This window comes from Delphinus delphis, chromosome 1 (assembly GCF_949987515.2).
Source record: "Delphinus delphis chromosome 1, mDelDel1.2, whole genome shotgun sequence".
NCBI lineage: Eukaryota > Metazoa > Chordata > Mammalia > Artiodactyla > Delphinidae > Delphinus > Delphinus delphis.
This window is the reverse complement of record NC_082683.1, coordinates 127,918,175-127,938,313: the sequence shown is the minus strand read 5'-3', so window position 1 is coordinate 127,938,313 and position 20,139 is coordinate 127,918,175. Positions and strand designations below refer to the sequence as shown.

The following is a 20,139-nucleotide window of genomic DNA, read 5'->3' as shown; positions in this document are numbered from 1 at the left end:
AAAATGGATCTGGGGTCTTCTACACCAACAGCTGTAGAGCAGACCTGCCCCAGACAGGGCTGTGATAACCACAGAGCAAAGAGGGGGCCCCGCCTAACAACCAGTATGGGCTCTGGACACCACAACACCAAACACATGCCCTATTAAGGGGACAAGGGCCAGCACACCCTGAGGAAAGCTGTGGCAAGCATCCACGCCAAAAGCAACCTTTGCACCAAAAATTCTGGACTCACACAGACTACACGGGGTCGCTCCCACAAAAAAAATAAAAAACAGCCCTTCAAGACCACAGCAGATAACTGTTTCTCTTAAATTCATAGGGTCAGAGAAATATAAGTAAAATGAAAAGGCAGAGGAGCTACTCCCAGTTAAAAGAACAAGAGAAAATCCCCTGAAAGAACAAACAATGAAACAGACCTTTCCATTCTACCAGGCCCTGAGTTCAAAAAGAAGGTAATAAAACATCTGAAGGCATTAAGAGAGACTATCAAAGAAATGCAGATCACTGTAACAAGGAACCAGAAACTATAAAGAGGAGCCAATCAAAATTAGACAACTCAATTGCAGAGATGAAAACCAAGCTAAAGGCAATAAATAGCACATTAAATAATGCAGGAAAAACAAATACATGATCTGGAAGATAGAATAATGGAAATCACCCAATCAGAAGAGCAGACAGAAAGACAAATGAGAAGTGAAAACAACATACAAGATCTATGGGATAATATAAAGCATGCCGGTCTATGCATATAGGAATCCTAGAAGGAGAAGAAAGAGAAAAGAGGATTGAAAATATATTTGAAGAAATTATGGCTGAAAACTTCCCAAGCCTAAAGAAGGAAACAGATGTCCAGGTACAGGAAGCACAAAGGGTCCCAAAGAAGATGAGCCCAAACGGACCTATATCAAGACATATTATAATAAAAATGACAAAAGTTGAAGATAAAGAGAGGATCCTACAGACAGCAGGAGAAAAACAAAGAGTTAATTACAAGGGAATCCCATAGGGCGATTAGCTGATTTCTCTACAGAAATGCTGCAGGTAAGAAGGGAGTGGCAAAATATATTCAAAGTCTTGAAAGAGAAATATCTGCACACTTATATACTCTATTCAGCAAGAGTACCATTTAGAACAGAAGGAGAGATAAAGAATTTCTCAGACAAGCAAAAACAAAAAGAATACAGCAATACTCACCTATCCAAAAAGAAATATTGAAAGGGCTTCTCTAAATAAAAAAGAATCAAGAATTTATAGGAAAGAGAAACTCACAATAGGAAAGTAAATAACTTAAATAAACCAGTACACAGATGTAAAAAAAATCAAAAAACTTTGTGAAAGCAATTATAACTACAATGGACAACAAAACGATAAACATGAAGATGTAAAGGAGGACATAAAAATCATAAAATGGGGGGTAGTGGAGTAAAAAAAATACAGTTTTTTTAGAATGTGTTTGAGCTTATATGACTACCAGTTGAAAGCAAGTAGATCTAGTAATGGGTTAACATACTTGAAACCCAGGGTAACCACAAATCAAAAACATACAACACATTCACAAAAACTAAAAAGTAGAGAACTCAAGCATGATACAAAAGACTATCATTGAACCACAAAAGGAAAAACAAAACAAAAAAGAAAGGAACAAAGAAGAAATACAAAGTCAACTGGAAAACAAGGCTTAAAATTGCAATAAATACATATCTATCAATAATAAACTTAAATGTCAATAGACTAAATGGATCAATGGATCAAAGACATAAAGTGGCAGATTGGACAATAGAATAAGAGCCTAAATAGAACACTCCATGACAAAAATCACAGAAAGATCCTTTCTGACCCTTCTCCTAGAGAAAGGGAAATAAAAACAGAAATAAACAAATGGAACATAATGAAACTTAAAAGATTTTGCACAGCAAAGGAAACCATAAACAAGGTGAAAAGACAACCCTCAAAATGGGAGAAAATGTTTGCAAGCGAAGCAACCGACAAAGGATTATTCTTCAAAATATATAAACAGCTCATGCAGCTCAAAATCAAAAAAACAAACAACCCAATCCAAAAATGGGCAGGAGACCTAAACAGACATTTCTCCAAAGAAGATAAACAGATTGCCAACAAACACATGAAAGAATGTTCAACATCATTAATCATTAGAGAAATGCAAATCAAAACTACAATGAGGTATCACCTCACACCAGTCAGAATGGCCATCCTCAAAAAATCTACAAACAATAGACGCTGGAGAGGGTGTTGAGAAAAGGGAACCCTTTTGCACCGTTGGTGGGAATGTAAATTGATACAGCCACTATGGAGAACAGTATGGAGGTTCCTTAAAAAACTAAAAATAGAACTACCATACGACCCAGCAGTCCCACTACTGGGCATATACCCTGAGAAAACCATAATTCAAAAAGAGTCACGTACCACAATGTTCACTGCAGCTCTGTTTACAATAGCCAGGACATGGACGCAACCTAAGTGTCCATCAACAAATGAATGGATAAAGAAGATGTGGCATATAGATACAATGGAATATTACTCATCCATAAAAAGAAACAAAATTGAGTTATTTGTAGCGAGGTGGATGGACCTAGAGACTGTCATACAGAGTGAAGTAAGTCAGAAAGAGTAAAACACATACCGTATGGTAACACATATATATGGAATCTAAAAAAAAAAAAAAAAAGGCTCTGAAGAACCTAGGGGCAGGACAGGAACAAAGATGCAGACATAGAGAATGGACTTGAGGACATGGGGAGGGGGAAGGGTAAGGTGGGACAAAGTGAGAGAGTGGCGTGGACATATATACACTACCAAATGTAAAATAGACAGCTAGTGGGAAGCAGCCACATAGCACAGGGAGATCAGCTTGGTGTTTTGTGACCACTTAGAGGGGTGGGATAGGGAGGGTGGGAGGGAGATGCAAGAGGGAGGAGATATGGGGATGTATGTATATGTATAGCTGATTCACTTTGTTATAGAGCAGAAAGTAACACACCATTGTAAAGCAATTATACTCCAATAAAGATGTTAAAAAAAAAAAAGAATAAGAGCCTACAATATGCTGCCTACAAGAGAACCACTTTAGGGAGAAGGAAGCATAGACTGAAAGTAAGGGAGTATGGAAAAAGATATTTCATGCAAATGGAAATGACAAAAAAGCAGGGGTAGCAATACTCACATCAGACAAAACTGACTTTAAAACAAAGTCCATAAAGAAAGATAAAGAAGGACACCATATAATGATAAAAGGATCAATACAAGAAGAGAATATTACACTCATTAACATATATGCCCCCAATACAGGAGCACCCAAATACATAAAACAAATACTAACAGACTTAAAGGGAGAAATTGATGGGAATAAAATAATAGTAGGAAACTTAAACATTCCACTGACATCAACGGACAGATCTTCCATACATAAAATCAGTAAGGCAACAGAGATTCTAAATGACACCATAGTTAGACTTAATTGATATCTACAAGACATTATATCCAAAAAACCCAGACCATACATTGCTTTCAAGTGCATGGGGAACATTCTCTAGGATAGATCACATACTAGGACACAAAACAAACCTCAACTAATTTAAGAGGATAGAACTTATTTCAAGCATCTTTTCTGACCACAATGGCATGAAACTAGAAATCAACCACAGAAAGAGAAACAAGGAAAAAACGATAACATGGAGACTAAACAACATGCTACTAAAAAAAAAAAAAGTCAATGATGAAATCAAAGAGGAGATAAAAAAAAACCTTGTGACAAATGACAATAAAAACACAACCATACAAAAGCTAAGGGATGCAGCAAAAGCAGTCATAAAAGGGAAGTTCATAGTAATACAGGCCTTCCTCAAAACATAAGAAAAATCTCAGATAAACAACCTAACCTACCACCTAAGAGAATTAGGAAAAAAACAAACAAAACAAAGTGAGAAGGAAGGAAATAATAAAGATCAGAGAGGAAATAATGAAAAAAGATTAAAAAATAGAAAAAAAAATCAATAAAACCAAGAGCTGGTTTTTTGAAAGGACAAAAAAAATAACAAATCTCTGGTCAGGCTCACCAAGAAGAAAAGAGAAAGGACCCAAATAAGCAGAATAAGAAAGGAAGGAGAAAAAATAACAACCAATACCATAGAAAAAAAAACAAAACCATAGGAGAATACTAAGAACAGTTATATGCCAACAAATTGGACAACCTAGAAGAAATGGACAAATTTCTAGAAACATACACCCCACCAAAACTGAATCAAGAAGAAATGGAGGGACTTCCCAGGTGGCACAGTGGTGAAGTCTAAGCACTCCCAATACAGGGGGCCTGGGTTCTATCCCTGGTCAGGGAACTAGATCCCACATGCGTGTTGCAACCAAGAGTTTGCCTGCCACAATTAAGGAGTCCTCAAGCCACAACTAAGGAGACTGCATGCTGCAACTAAAAAGCCCATGTGCAACAACTAAGGAGCCAGTGAGCTACAACTAAGGAGCCCACAAGCCACAACTAAGGAGCCTGCCTGCTTCAACTAAGACCTGGCCCAACCAAGTAAATTTAAAAATATTTTTTAAAAAAAGAAGAAATAGATAATTTGAACAGACCAATCACTAGAAGTAAATAGAACTTTTAATTTAAAAAACTCCCTGGAAACAAAAGTCCAGGATGGCTTCACTGGGGAATTCTACCAAACATACAAAGAACTTACACCAATCCTTCTCAAACTCTTCTAAAAGACTGAAGAAGAGGAAACACTCACAAAGTCATTCTATGAAGCCACAACTACCCTGATACCAAAACCAGGCAAAGACACTACCAAAAAAGAAAATTACAGGCCAGTATCTTTGATGAATATAAATGCAACCATTCTCAATAAAATCTTAGCAAACTGAATCCAACAACACATAAAAACGATGATACACCATAATCAAGGTGGATTCATCTCAGAGTCACAAGGATGGTTCAACATACCCAAACCAATCAATACAATACACAACATTAACAAAAGAAAAGAGAAACACCACATGGTCATCTCAATAGATGAAGAAAAAGCATTTGATAAAATTCAACATCCATTCATGATAAAAACTCCCACCAAAGTGTAGAAGGAACATATCTCAACATAACAAAAGCCATTTATGATATACCCACAGCCAACATATAGCTCAACAGTGAAAAGCTGAAAGCCTTCCTTTTCAGCTAAAATCTGGAACAAGAGAAGATGTTCACTCTCACCACTTCTATTCAACATAGTATTGCAGGTCCTAGCCACAGAAATTAGACAAGATAAAGAAATAAAACATATCCAAATCAGAAAGGAAGACATAAAATTGTCATTATATGCAGATGACATGATAATAAATACTAAAAACCCTAAAGACTCCACAATAAAACTATCAGAACTGATAAATTCAGCAAGGTAACCAAATACAGATTAATACACACAGTTCTGTTGCATTTCTGTACAGTAACAATGAAATATCAGAAAGAGGAAGTAAAAAAAAAAATCTTCTTTAAAATCACATCAGAAAAATATCTAGAAACAAATCTAACCAAGGAGGTGAAAGAGTTATATGCTGAGAAGTACAAAACATTGATAAAGGAAATTGAAGATGATTTGAGAAAATGGAAAGATATCCCATGCTCTTGGGTTGGAAGAATTAATATTGTTAAAATGGCCATACTACCCAAAGCAAGCTACAGATTTAATGCAACCCCATTGATTTCCCCATGACACTTTTCACAGATCTAAAACAAAGACTCCTAAAATTTATATGGAACCACAAAAGACCCATAATTGCAAAGCAATCCTGAGGAAAAAGAACAAAGTTGGAGGCATAACCCTTCCAGGCTTCAGACAATACTACAAAGCTACAGTAATCAAAACATCATGACATTGGTACAAAAGCAGACATATAAATCAATGGAACAGAATACAAAGCCCAGAAGTAAACCCACACACATATGTTCAATTAATCTTCGACAAAGGAAGCAAGAATATACAATGGAGAAATGACAGCCTCTTTAGCAAGTGGTTTTGGGAAAGCTGGACAGTCACACGTAAACCAATGAAGTTAGAACACTCTCTCACACCATACACAAAAATAAACTCAAAATGGCTTAAAGACTTAAATATAAGTCAGGACACCATAAAATTCCTAGAAGACAACATAGGCAAAATGTTCTCTGACATAAATTGTAGCAATGTTTTCTTAGGTCAGTCTCGAAGGCAAAAGAAATAAAAGCAAAAATAAACAAATGGGACCCAATCAAACTTCTAAGCTTTTGCACAGTAAAGGAAACCATAAACAAAATGAAAAAATAGCCTACAGAATGGGAATAATATTTGCAAAACATGTTACCAACAAAGGCTTAATTTCCAAATGTACAAACAGCTCATACGACTCCATATCAAAAGAACAAACAACCTAATCAAAAAATGGGCAGAAGACCTAAATAGACATTTCTCCAAAGAAGACATACACAAGGTCAACAGGCACATGAAAACACACTCAACGTCACTAATTATTAGAGAAATGTAAATCAAAACTTTAATGAGGTATCACCTCACACTGGTCAGAATAGCCATCATCAAAAAGTCTACAAATAATAAATGTTGGAGAGGGTGTGCAGAAAGGGAATCCGCCTACACTGTTGGTGGGAATGTAAATTGGTGCAGCCACTATGGAAAACAGTAGAGAGGTTCCTTAAAAAACTAAAAATATTTACCATATGATACAGCAATCCCATTCCTGAGCATATACCCAGAAAAGATGAGAATCTGAAAAGATAGATGCACCTCAATGTTCATTGCAGCACTATTTACAACAGCCAAGACTTGGAGACAATCTAAATGTCCATCAACAGATGAATGGATAAAGAAGATGTGGTGTATATATATATATATATATATATATATATATATATATACACACACACATACACACACACACAATGAAATGTTACTCAGTCATAAAAAAAGAATGAAATAATGCCATTTGCAACAATATGGATGGACATAGAGATTACCATACTAAGTGAAGCAAGTCAGACAGAGAATAACAAATATTGTATGACATCATTTATATATGGATTGTAAAAAATAGTACAAATGAACTTATTTACAAAACAGAAACAGACACACAGACATAGAGAACAAACTTATGGTTACCAAAGCAGAATTCGGGGAGGGATAAATCAGGAGTATGGGGTTAACAGACACACAGTACCATAAATAAAATAGATAAACAACAAGGATTTACTGTATAGCATAGGGAACTATATTCAATATCTTGCAACAAACTATAATGGAAAAGAATAGAAAAAAAAAGTGTATGTGTGTGTATACACCTATATATTCGAATCACTTTGCTATATATTGGAAACTAACACAATATTGTAAATCAACTATACTTCAAATTAAAAAAACTGTCAAAGAGATGATATACAGATTTTCAGATTTTATGAAAGCCATGAATCATAAGGTTTACTAAACACAATGAATCCCAAGAAGCAAATATAAAGCAACACACACACATAAACACGTTGTATCAAAATTTCAATATATCAATGAGAAAAGTGATCTTAAAATCAACCAGTGAGAAAATACAGATTAACTTATGAAAGGAGCAATAATTAGACTGGCAGTTGACTTCTCAAAAGCAGAGCTGAAGTTAGAAGATAAGGAAATAATGACTTCAAATTTATCGGGTGAAAGAACTATCAATCTGTAATTTAATATCCAACTAAAGTATTATTCAAAATTGAGGGCAAAATAAAAACAACACCAAACTGAGTTACAATCAAGTAGCACCCACTGAAGGGATTTCTAAAGGGTATGCTTTAGTGTGACAGAGAAAAAAACAAAATTAAACACTGGGATGCAAGAAGAAAAGTAAACAAAGAAATTGGAGATCACGTCAATAAATCTAAACAAGGATTGAGTTTGTGGATCAATTATAATATTGGGTAAGGTGGTAAAAAGTAAGGTGGAACTCAAATACTGGGTAAAAATAACATGGAAATCAGGAGAGAATTAGTGGAGCTAAAGTGTTTTGAAGTCATTATGAAAAAAGAGTAGAATGACTAACTTCAAGCTTTAAGTCAAAAATATTAAAGGGATGCCTAAAAGAATAAAAATAAGGTGTATATTGTAAATTCCAAGCCAAGGAAAAAAATAAGTTAACCTGAAATGAAGAAAAATGAGTCTGGAAAGAAGGGGGTAAAACAAGTATACAAAAGGCAGGGTAGAAGATGGCATGGGAGGATGTGGAGCTTGCGTCTCCCCACAACTAGCGCACCTTTTGGACACTGGTGGGGAACCTTGATGCTCAAGGAGATGGGAGGAACCTCTGAGCGACCGAGTAGGATGTGCGGGGAAGTGAGGGGGTAGAAGTGGAGGCCAGACAGGACCAGTGCCCCTGAGGGGTGGCTGGGAGAGGGGAGGGGTTCCCATGCCTGGAAGGACCCTTGGGGGCTCTGAGGATCAGGGGAGGTGCAGAGGGTGTTTCTCCCACCATATCAGGCCCCAGGAAGCCTGCTGGGCTCCAGGGCCTGGTCCTCTGCCCTCTAAGGACCCTCCTGGTCATGTGGGTCCTACGGGCATAGGAGGGAGGTAGGGGGAGAGAAGAGGAGAGGCAGATGGGAGGGGCCCTCTGAGATCAGAGGATCAGGGGAGGTACAAAGGGTGTTTGTCCCACCCAATCGGGCCCAGGGAAGCCTTTTGGGCTTCCGGGTCTGGTCCCCTGCTCTCTGGATCCTCCTCTGGCCGCATGGGTCCTAGGGGCATAGGAGGGATGGAGAGGGGGAAGAAGAGAGGCCAAGGGGGAGGAACCCTCCAGGAATGGAGGATCAGGAGGAACGTGCCTAGCGTTTCCACCACCCACTCAGACCCAGAGAACTTGCTGAGGTCCTGGACCCGGTCCTCTGGCCTCCAAGACCAGAGGCACTCCTGGGCCCCTCCTGCTGCACTGAGCCTAAGTGCCCCCTCCCGCTGTGCCAGGGACTTTTCCGGGCCTCTGGGTCCTAAGCATAGGCCCTGCCCATCGCCTAAACCCCGCCCCTGCCTAAGCCTCGCCCCCCACAGCCAAGGCATTTTCTGGCCTTTTCTTTTTTTCTCCTCTTTTTTGCTACTGTAGTTCTATTTTACCTTCCAGTTGTTGTTTCATTTATATATATATATATATATATATATATATATTTTTTTTTTTTAATTCTTTCTAACATATCTTTTAGTTTTCTAATATTATTTTATTTTTTACACTTTGTTATTGTTCTGCATTGTTTTTTTGTTTTTCTATTTTTTTTTTTTGCCACCCTGCACGGCTTGTGGGATCTTGGTTCATGAGCTGGGGGTCAGGCCTGAGCTCCTGTGGTAGGAGCTCTGAGTCCGAACCACTAGACTAAAAGAGAACCTCAGACCCCAGGGAATATTCAACAGAGTGAGGTCTCCTGGAGGTCCTCATCTCAGCTCCAAGACCAGCTCTACCCAACAGCCTACAAACTCCAGTGCCGGAAGCCTCAAGCTAAACAACCAGTAAGATGGGAACACAATCCCACCCATCAAAAAAAAAAAAAAAATGAGATGACAAAAAAGTATGTCACAGATGAAGAAGCAAGGTAAAAACCTACAAGAACAAATAAATGAAGAGGAAATAGGCAACCTACCTGGAAAAGAATTCAGAGTCATGATAGTGCAGATGATCCAGAATCTTGGAAATAGAATGGAGGCATGGATCGAGAAAATACAAGAAATGTTCAACAAAGATCTAGAATAACTAAAGAACAAACAAACAGAGATGAACAACACAATAACTGAAATGAAAAATACACTAGAAGGAATCAATAACAGAATGACTGAGGCAGAAGAACGAATAAGTTAGCTGGCAGACAAAATGGTAGAAGTAAAAGCTGAGGAGCAGAATAAGGAAAAAAGAATGAAAAGAATTGAAGACAATCTCAGAGTCCTCTGGCACAACATTAAACACACCAACATTCAAATTATAGGTGTCCCAGAAGAAGAAGACAAAAACAAAGGGTCTGAGAAAATATTCGAAGAGATTATAGTGGAAAACGTCCCTAACATGGGAAAGGAAAGAGTCAATCAAGTCCAGGAAGTGCAGAGAATCCCATACAGGATATACTCTAGAAGAAACACACCAAGACACATATTAATCAAACTAACAAAAATTAAATTCAAAGAAAAAATATTAAAAGCAGCAAGGGAAAAGCAAAAAATAACATAAAAAGGAATCCCCATAAGGTTATCTGCTGATTTTTCAGCAGAAACTCTGCAGGACAGAAAGGAGTGGCAGGATATACTTAAAGTGATGAAAGAGAAAAACCTACAACCAAGATTACTCTAGCCAGGAAGGATCTCATTCAGATTCGACAGAGAAATCAAAAGCTTTACAAACAAGCAAAAGCTAAGAGAATTCAGCACCACCAACCAGTTTTACAACAAACGTTAAAGGAACTTCTCCAGGCAGGAAACACAAGAGAAGAAAAAGACCCACAAAAACAAACACAAAACAATTAAGAAAATGGTAATACAAACATACATACTGATAATAACCTTAAATGTAAATGGATTAAAGGCTCCAACCAAAAGACACAGACTGGCTGAATGCATACAAAAATAGAACCCATATACATGCTGTCTACAAGAGACCCACTTCAGACATAGGGACACATAAAGACTGAAAGTGAAGGGATGGAAAAAGATATTCCATGCAAATGGAAATCAAAAGAAAGCTGGAGTAGCAATACTCATATCAGATAAAATAGACTTTAAAATAAAGACTGTTAAAAGAGACAAGAGAGAACATTACATAATGATCAAGGGATCAATCCAAGAAGAAGATACAACAATTACAAATATGTATGCACCCAACATAGGAGCACCTCAATATATAAGGCAAATGGTAACAACCATAAAAGGGGAAATCAACAGTAACACAATAATAGTAGGGGACTTTAACACCCCACACCCCACTTTCACCAATGGACAGATCATCCTAACAGAAAATAAGTATGGAAACACAAGCTTTAAATGACACAGCAGTGGGGGGAATGTAAATTGGTATAGCCACTATGGAGAACAGCATGGAGGTTCCTTAAAAAGCTAAAAACAGAACTACCATATGACCCAGAAATCCGGCGACTGGGCATATACCCAGAGAAAATCATAATCTGAAAAGATACATGCACCCTAATGTTCATTGCAGCACTATTTACAACAGCCAGCAACATGAAAGCAACCTAAATGTCCATAGACAGAGGAATGGATAAAGAAGATGTGGTACATATACACAATGGGATATTACACAGCCATAAAAAAGAAAAATAATGTCATTTGCAGCAATATGGATGGACCTAGAGATTGTCATACTGAGTGAAGTAAGTCAGACACAGAAAGATAAACATTATATGATATCATTCATACGTGGAATCTAATTTTAAAAAACAGTACAAGGGCTTCCGTGGTGGTGCAGTGGTTAAGAATCCGCTTGCCAATGCAGGGGACACGGGTTCCAGCCTTGGACCAGGAAGATCCCACATGCTGCAGAGCAATGAAGCCTGTGTGCCACAACTACTGAAGCCCATGTGCTTAGAGTCCGTGCTCCACAACAAGAGAAGCCACCACAACGAGAATCCTGGGCACCTCAACAAAGAGTAACCCCTGCTTGCTGCAACTAGAGAAGACCTGCGCACAGCAGGGAAGACCTGATGCAGCCAAAAATAAACAAATAAATTTATAAAAAACACAACAATACAAATGAACTTATCTACAAAACAGGAACAGATTTACAGATATCAAAAACAAACTTATGGTTACAAAGGGGCTGGTGGGGAGGAATTAACTGAGAGATTGGGATGGACATATACACACTGCTATATATAAAATAGATAACTAATAAGAACCTGCTATATAGCACAGGGAACTCTACTCAATACTCTGTAATGGCCTATATGGGAAAAGAATCTAAAAAAGAGTGCATGTATGTATATGTATAACTGATTCACTTTGGTGTATACCTGAAATTAACAAAACATTGTAAATCAACTATATTCCAATAAAAATTAAAAAAAAAGAAAAAGAAAAAAAAATAAAATAAATGACACAACAGACCAGATAGAGTTAAATGATACTTATAGGACATTCCACCTGAAAGTGGCAGAATACACTATCTTCTCAAGTGCACATGGAACATTCTCCAGGATAGATCACATCTTGGGTCACAAATCAAGCCTCAGAAAATTTAAGAAAATTGAAATCGTATCAATCATATTTTCTGACCACAATGAGATTAGAAATAAATTACAGGAAAAATACTGTTAAAAACACAAATACATGGAAGCTAAACAGTACACTACTAAATAACCAAGAGATCACTGAAGAAATCAAAGAAGAAATAAAAAAACACACAGAAAGAAATGACAATGAAAAAACGATGACCCAAAACCTATGGGACACAGCAAAAGCAGTTCTAAGAGGGAAGTTTATAGCAATTCAATCTCACCTCAAGAAACAAGAAAAATCTCAAACAATCTAAGCTTACACCTAAAGCAACTAGAGAAAGAAGATCAGAGCAGAAATAAATGAAACAGAAATGAAGAAAACAATAGTAAAGATCAATAAAACTGAGCACAGCAATGAAGTTGCTCAAAAAGTTGGTTCTTTGAGAAGATAAACAAAATTGATAAACCTTTAGCCAGACTCATCAAGAAAAAAAGGGAGAGGACACAAATCAATAAAATTTGAAATGAAAAAGGATAAATCACAACTGACACTGCAGAAATACAAAAGATTAGAAGAGACTACTACAAACAACTATTTGCCAATAAAATGGACAAATTCTTTGAAAAGTACAATTTTCCAAGACTGAACCATGAAGAATTAGAAAATATAAACAGACCTAACACAAGTAATGAAATTGAAACTGTAATGAAAAGTATTCCAACAAACAAAAGTCCAGGACCAGATGGCTTCACAGGTGAATTATATCAAACATTTAGGAGAATGGCTAACACATATCCTTCTCAAACTCTTCCAAAAAATTGCAGAGGGAGAAACACTCCCAAATTCATTCCTTGAGGCCACCATCACCATGGTACCAAAACCAGACAAAGATATCACAAAAAAAGAAAATTACACATCAGTATCACTGATGAACATAGATGCAAAAATCCTCACCAAAATACCAGCAAACAGAATCCAAAAACATATTAAAAGGATTATACACCATGATCAAGTGGGATTTATCACAGGAATGCAAAGATTCTTCAATATATGCAAATCAATCAATGTGATACACCATATTAACAAATTGAAGAATAAAAACTGTATGATCATCTCAATAGATGCAGAAAAAGCTTTTGAAAAAATTCAACACCCATTTATGGGCAGAGGGAACCTGCCAGAAAATGGACATAGAGGGAACCTACCTCAACATAATAAAGGCCATATATAACAAACCCACAGCCAACATCATTCACAATGGTGAAAAACTGAAAGCATTTCCACTAAAATCAGGAACAAGACAAGGATGTCCACTCTAGCCACTCTTATTCAACATAGTTTTGGAAGTCCTAGCCACGGCAGTCAGAGAAGAAAAAGAAATAAAAGGAATACAAATTGGAAAAGTAAGACTGTCACTGTTTGCAGATGACATGATACTATACATAGAAAATCCTAAAATGCCACCAGAAAACTCCTAAAACTAATCAATGAATTTGGTAAGGTTGCAGGATACAAAATTAATGCACAGAAATCCTTGCATTCCTATAAAATAACAATGAAATATCAGAAAGAGAAATTAATGAAACAAACACATTTACCATTGCAACAAAAAGAATAAAATACCTAGGAATAAACCTACCCAAGGAGACAAAAGACCTGTATGCAGAAAACTATAAGACACTGATGAAAGAAATTAAAGATGATACAAACAGATGGAGAGATATACCATGTTCTTGGATTAGAAGAATCAAGATTGTGAAAATGACTATACTACCTAAAGCAATCTACAGATTCAGTGCAATCCCTATCAAACTACCAGTGGCATTTTTCACAGAACTAGAACAGAAAATGTCACAATTTGTATGGAAACACAAAAGACCCCGAAGAGCCAAAGCAATCCTGAGAAAGAAAAACAGAGCTGGAGGAATCAGGCTCCCTGACTTCAGACTATACTATAAAACTACAGTAATCAAGACAGTATGGTACTGGCACAAAAACAGAAAGATAGATCAATGGAACAGGATAGAAAGCCCAGAGATAAACCCACACACGTATGGTCACCTAATTTATGACAAAGAAGGCAAGTACCTACAATGGAGCAAAGACACCCTCTTCAATAAGTGGTGCTGGGAAAACTGGACAGCTACATGCAAAAGAATGAAATTAGAACACTTCCTAACAGTATACACAAACACAAACTCAAAATGGATTAAAGACCTGAATGTAAGATCAGACACTATAAAACTCTTAGAAGAAAACATAGGAAAACACTGTTTGACAATGAACCACAGCAAGGTCTTTTATTACCCACCTCCTAGAGAAATGAAAATAAAACCAAAAATAAACAAATGGGACCTAATGAAACTTAAAAGCTTTTGCACAGCAAAGGAAACCTTAAACAAGACGAAAAGACAACCTTCAGACGGGGAGAAAATATTTGCAAATGAAACAATGGACAAAGGATTAATCTCCAAAATATACAAGCAGCTCATGCAACTCAATACCAAAAAAAAAATCAACCCAATTAAAAAATGGGGAGAAGACCTAAACAGAGATTTCACCAAAGAAGACGTACAACTGGCCAAGAGGCACATGGAAGATTCTCAACTTCACTGATTATTAGAGAAATGCAAATCAAAACTACAATGAGGTATCACCTCATACTGGTCAGAATGGCCATCATCAAAACGTCTACAAACAATAAATGCTGGTGAGGGTGTGGAGAAAAGGGCACCCTCTTGCACTGTTGGTGGGAATGTAAATTGACACAGCCACTATGGAGTATGGAGGTTCCTTAAAAAACTTAAAATAGAATTACCATATGACCCAGCAATCCCACTACTGGGCATATACCCTGAGAAAACCATAATTCAAAAGGACACATGTACCCCAATGTACATTGCAGCACTATTTACAGTAGCCAGGACATGGAAACAACCTAAATGTCCAACTATAGATGAATGGATAAAGAAGATGTGGTACATATATACAATGGAATAGTACTCAGCCATAAAAAGGAACGCAATTGGGTCATTTGTAGAGATGTGGATAGACCTAGAGTCTGTCATACAGAGTGAAATAAACCAGAAAGAGACAAACAAATATCGTATATTAACACATATACGTGGAATCTAGAAAAATGGTACAGATGAACCTATTTGTAGGGCAGGAGTAAAGACGTAGACATAGAGAACGGGCATGTGGACACAGTGGGGGAAGGGTAGGGTGGGACAAATTGGGAGATTAGGTTTGACATAAATACACTACCATGTGTAAAACAGATAGCTAGTGGGAACCTGCTGTATAGCACAGGGAGCCCAGCTAGGTGCTCTGTGACGACCTAGATGGGTAGGATGGGGGTGGTGGGAGGGAGGTCCAAGAGGGAGGGGATATAGGTATACATATAGGTGATTCACTTCATTGTACAGCAGAAATAACACAACACTGTAAAGCAATTATACTCTAATAAAAAAGTAAAAAATTAAATAGTTAGAAAAATAATGATTTTTGTGAGATAATTGGAAGTGTGAACACTGAATGGACATTGCATAATAAAAAAAGAAAAGGCAGGGTAAAGAGAAAGACTAAAATAGGATGTTCAAATTAATTCAATAAATCAGTAATAATAATAAAAAATATAAATGGGCTAAACTTACTAGTTAAAAGAAAGATATCTCACATTAGATTAAAAGCAAAGAAACAAATCTGCCTACATGTTATTATAAGAGAAACACTTAATAAAAATACAGGAAGGTTGATGGCAAAAGGAAATAAAAAAGATAAACCAGGTAAATATTAACCAAAAGAAAGGTAGTGTAGCTATATTAAGATGAGACAAAATAAATTTTAAGGCAAAGAACAATGTTAGAAATAAAGAGAGTTTCCACAAAATGATTTTTTTTTAAAAGGTCACCAGGAAGAAACAACAATTCTAAACTTCTAAGAATCTACTAGATTCTTAGACTGGCCTCAAAATACATAAAGCAAAAACTGACAGACTTCCTAGAATAATCAAGCTCACAATCATGAAGTGTGATTTTTTTAAAACCACTCTATTATAAAGTAAGATTCATTATGGCTTTTATCTGTCTCCTTGCCAACACTCCTCTCTAGAATATAATCTTAAAATGTATCATCTTTCTCTGTTTTATTCAAGATGTATTTTAAGTATATGCCAGTGCCTGGCATGTAACAACTGCCTAATATATACTTGTTAAGTTTTTTCATTAGTAAAGATTTAAAAAGATAGTAACTATAGAGATTGGATAATATAATTAACAAGTATAATCCAAAGAACTCTCATGGAACCCTATACTCCTAAATCAATACATTCTTCTCAAGCATACATGAAATATTTATGAAATTTCACCATGTGGTAGACCATATTCTCTGACTACAATACAATTAAGTTAGAAACCAACAGCAAAACAATAAAATTCCATGCACTATAAAATATAAAACACAGTCCTAAACAACTCAAAGAAAAAAATCATAATGAAGATTATGGAAACAGAAGATCGGAGCAAACAGAACTTAATGATAACAAAGTATTATATTACAAAGTTTGTGGTGAGCAGCAAAAAAATATGTAGAGGGAAATCTATACATTTATATGCATATATAGGAAAAAATAGGATAAAAATTGATGAGCAACACATCTAAATTAAGAAGTTAGAAAAAAAGAGCTACAAAGTAAACACAAAATACAAGTTAGGAAATGAAGAAGGGAGCAGAAATTCTTGAAATAGACAAAATATATACAATTGAGGATCAAAATCAAAATCTGGTTCTCTGGAAATAGATACAACTCTGGAAAGAGTGATCAAGTTAAAAAAAAGTAAGGCTTAATATCAGAAATAAAAAGGGGTCATATTTCACATACAGCAGAGATTTGTAAAAATAGAATGTTAAGAAATACTTGATGCTAATATATGTTAAAATGAACAGAATGACATTTCCTAAAAAAGTATATAATTTGTCTAAACTGACTCATGGAGAAAAACAGAAAACCTGAACAAATCTATAATTATTAAATCACTAGTCAAAAGTCTACTTATCAAAACTGTCCACAGGGCTGGATGATTTTACAGGTGAGATCTACCAGTCAGTTAACAGTTAATCCCTACCTTACACAAAGTGTTCCAAAGAAAAATAAGAACTTATTTCCACTTCAATTATGAAGCTAACAGAACCTTGATATGAAAACCAGGCAGGGAAAGTACAGAAAAGAACATTTATGGGCCAATTTCACTTTTGAACATAGATGCAAAAGTCTAAATAAAATGCTGGCAAACTTAAGCCAGGAACACATAATAGATAATAAAACATCATAATTTAATTTAGGTTTAATCCCAGGAGATCAAGGATGGTTTACAATAAGAAGGTCTATTAATATATTTCACCACATGAACGGATTAAAGAAGAAAATCACAGAGGCAAAAAAAGCACTTAAAAGAGTTAAACACCCATCCATGATTAAAACAGAAACCTTAGCAACTAGGAACCCAGGGAATCTTCTTTACCTGATACCAGGTACCTTAAGAAAGTGCTTAAAGTCCATAAAGTTGTGAAATAATTTTCCTTAAAATCAGAAACAAAACAAAGATGCCCAATTGTGCTTTAACATTGTATTGGAGGGCCTAGCCAGTACAAAAATAATTGAAAATAATCAAGATTTCAGAGGAAAAGACAAATGGCAAATGTGCCTGTAGATGGGACATTCTTGCACACACAGAGGTCTTGAGAAGCGGTTGAAGAGTTCAATACCTTCTGACAAGTCTAGAATTCCAGAATACCTAGATTTTTAGAATCCCAGAGTTTTCTTATATTTGTGTTTTTTGCTGTCTTTAAAATCCATAGTTGTATTTGTCTAAATAGATGCTTTACCGTTGTCTGATTTTTTTACTTTGTACTCAGCCCTTTTATAACCTGAACTTTCTAGGTTGATCAAGGATTCAAATTTAGTTTGACCTCCTGTGTGGTAATCATACTCCCCGCTCTGCATCCAGACAAGAAGGCTGAGCATACCCCTGAAGATTCCTTTAGGACCTCCCATCTCCCCACTGCTCTGAGGAAGGTATGTAAACAGTACTGAGCTTTGCCCTAGTGGAAGACACTCTACTGCTCTCTCCAGGAAACCTTTTTCTTCTTTATCATTTTCAGTGTCTTTTTACAAGCTGCTCTCAAAAACAATACTAAGTCTTTAATAAAACCCCATCACAGTATCTGGTAGGGAGTTGTATTTAATTTTCTTTTCCCTTGATTCTTTAAATGCTCACTCTTGTGTTTTTTCTAAGTATTTTTGTATAATGAGTCACTCTGAGCAACTGACTGGGAATGTAGGAAGAATGGCTTTTTTTTTTTTTTTTTGATTTACTGTGTGATTGACCCTGGACCAGTCATTGAACCTAATCAAGGAACTTCATTCATTGCTAAATAAAGATAAAAGGCTTTGAGATATGGGTTAAAATTAGATCCTGCCACCTAGAGGCTCAGTCTCCTAATAACTGACTCATAGAAATTAATTAGCTTGTTCCTATAACAATTCCATTTGGAAAAGATCTCCTTTATTATTTTTGCCTAGTTGTAGCCTTTTTACATCTCTCTATCCAATTCTCTGTCGCCTCCCCATTTGTTTACTTAACTTTACTGCTTAGTTTCAGTGAACAACCATGGCACTCCATGAGAGTCAGCCCAAAATTCAGGGCTAATTTTGTGATCTTAAGAAAGTCTCTGAGCTACATTTCTAATTTAGGAAATGGTAACCACAGTACTCTATCTTTTACCTCACAGACAATTGTTACAAAAACCAGGCAATGAAAGTAGAGAGTGCTTTGAAAAACTGTAAAGAACAATATATTTATATTCACATTAACTGAATAATTCTATTCACCAATGCAAGAATTGAGTCATAATACATAGGAGAAGGTCTTAAGTGATATTCATCCATGCTAGACAGAGACCATTAAAAATTATAGCTGAGTAATTTATTCATAAGTATGTAAACAATAAATTCAGGACAAGGAAGACTTTAAAGTAACAAAATGTAATTTAAGAATGGAAGCAGCATGACATGGGTGCCTGCTGGAAAAAAATTAATTAATACTTGAAGATCCTCCTTATTCTAAGTTTAAATCTTTTGAATCCACAACCTATGGTAAAAGCTAAAAATACAAAATAAACAAAAGGAAAACTGAAGACTTGACAAATTTCAAGGTGGGAGCAAAAGAAATCTTGCAAATATGGTCTCTGGATCATGTAGAAATTCAAGGAAAGACAATGTGACGACAAAAGTTGCTTCATTTCCTTACCTTTGTTCGGTATTAAAGAGTGCAAAGATGTGCTTGCTAGACATAAAGCTTTTTTCCACATCCCGAACTTTCAGGTTGTCCAAGGGAAGCATATACTTCTTTTCTTTTTCCTAGAGAGAGAGAGAGAGAGAGAGAAAGAGAGAGAGAATTGGCTTTAATAAAAGATCTTGAAGCATGCCCATAGCAACACATCATCTGAGTTGGTCAACATTTAATTAGAATATTTTGATAGCATCACACATTACTTTGATACCAGCTACCAAGGAACAAAAATTATCTGAGATAGGAGACTCCAATGGTTCTCAACACGTGGGTCAGAAGAATGAGGGGAGGGAAAGTGCAGAGGAAGGAAGGGCTCAGGGATGGAGAAAACACATGGTCCTCTATCCTTTCTTCCTCATGTGGGTCCCCTTAGATGTTTTAAAATGTTAGTTTGATATTAAAAATTTAGCCATCTGTTAATATTTAACAAAAATGTTCTGGTCCTAATTCAATGAGAAATGCCAGATGGATTTCATTTCATATTTTATTTGCAGCCTAAGCAGTTTTGATAGCCAGAGCTGGCAAGAGCCTGGAAGCACAAGGACCC

At 36.2% G+C, this 20,139-nt stretch overlaps 1 protein-coding gene across 2 annotated transcripts in view; it reads right to left on the bottom strand.

The window, feature by feature from the left end:
* The window catches only part of DNM3 (dynamin 3), a 544,460-nt gene that overhangs the window by 116,059 nt on the left and 408,262 nt on the right, over positions 1-20,139 (bottom strand). For both annotated transcript variants that reach the window (XM_060009515.1, XM_060009525.1), the window contains exon 15: positions 19,551-19,660. In XM_060009515.1, the coding sequence (XP_059865498.1) occupies positions 19,551-19,660 (110 nt within the window). The remainder of the gene's footprint in view (positions 1-19,550; positions 19,661-20,139) is intronic.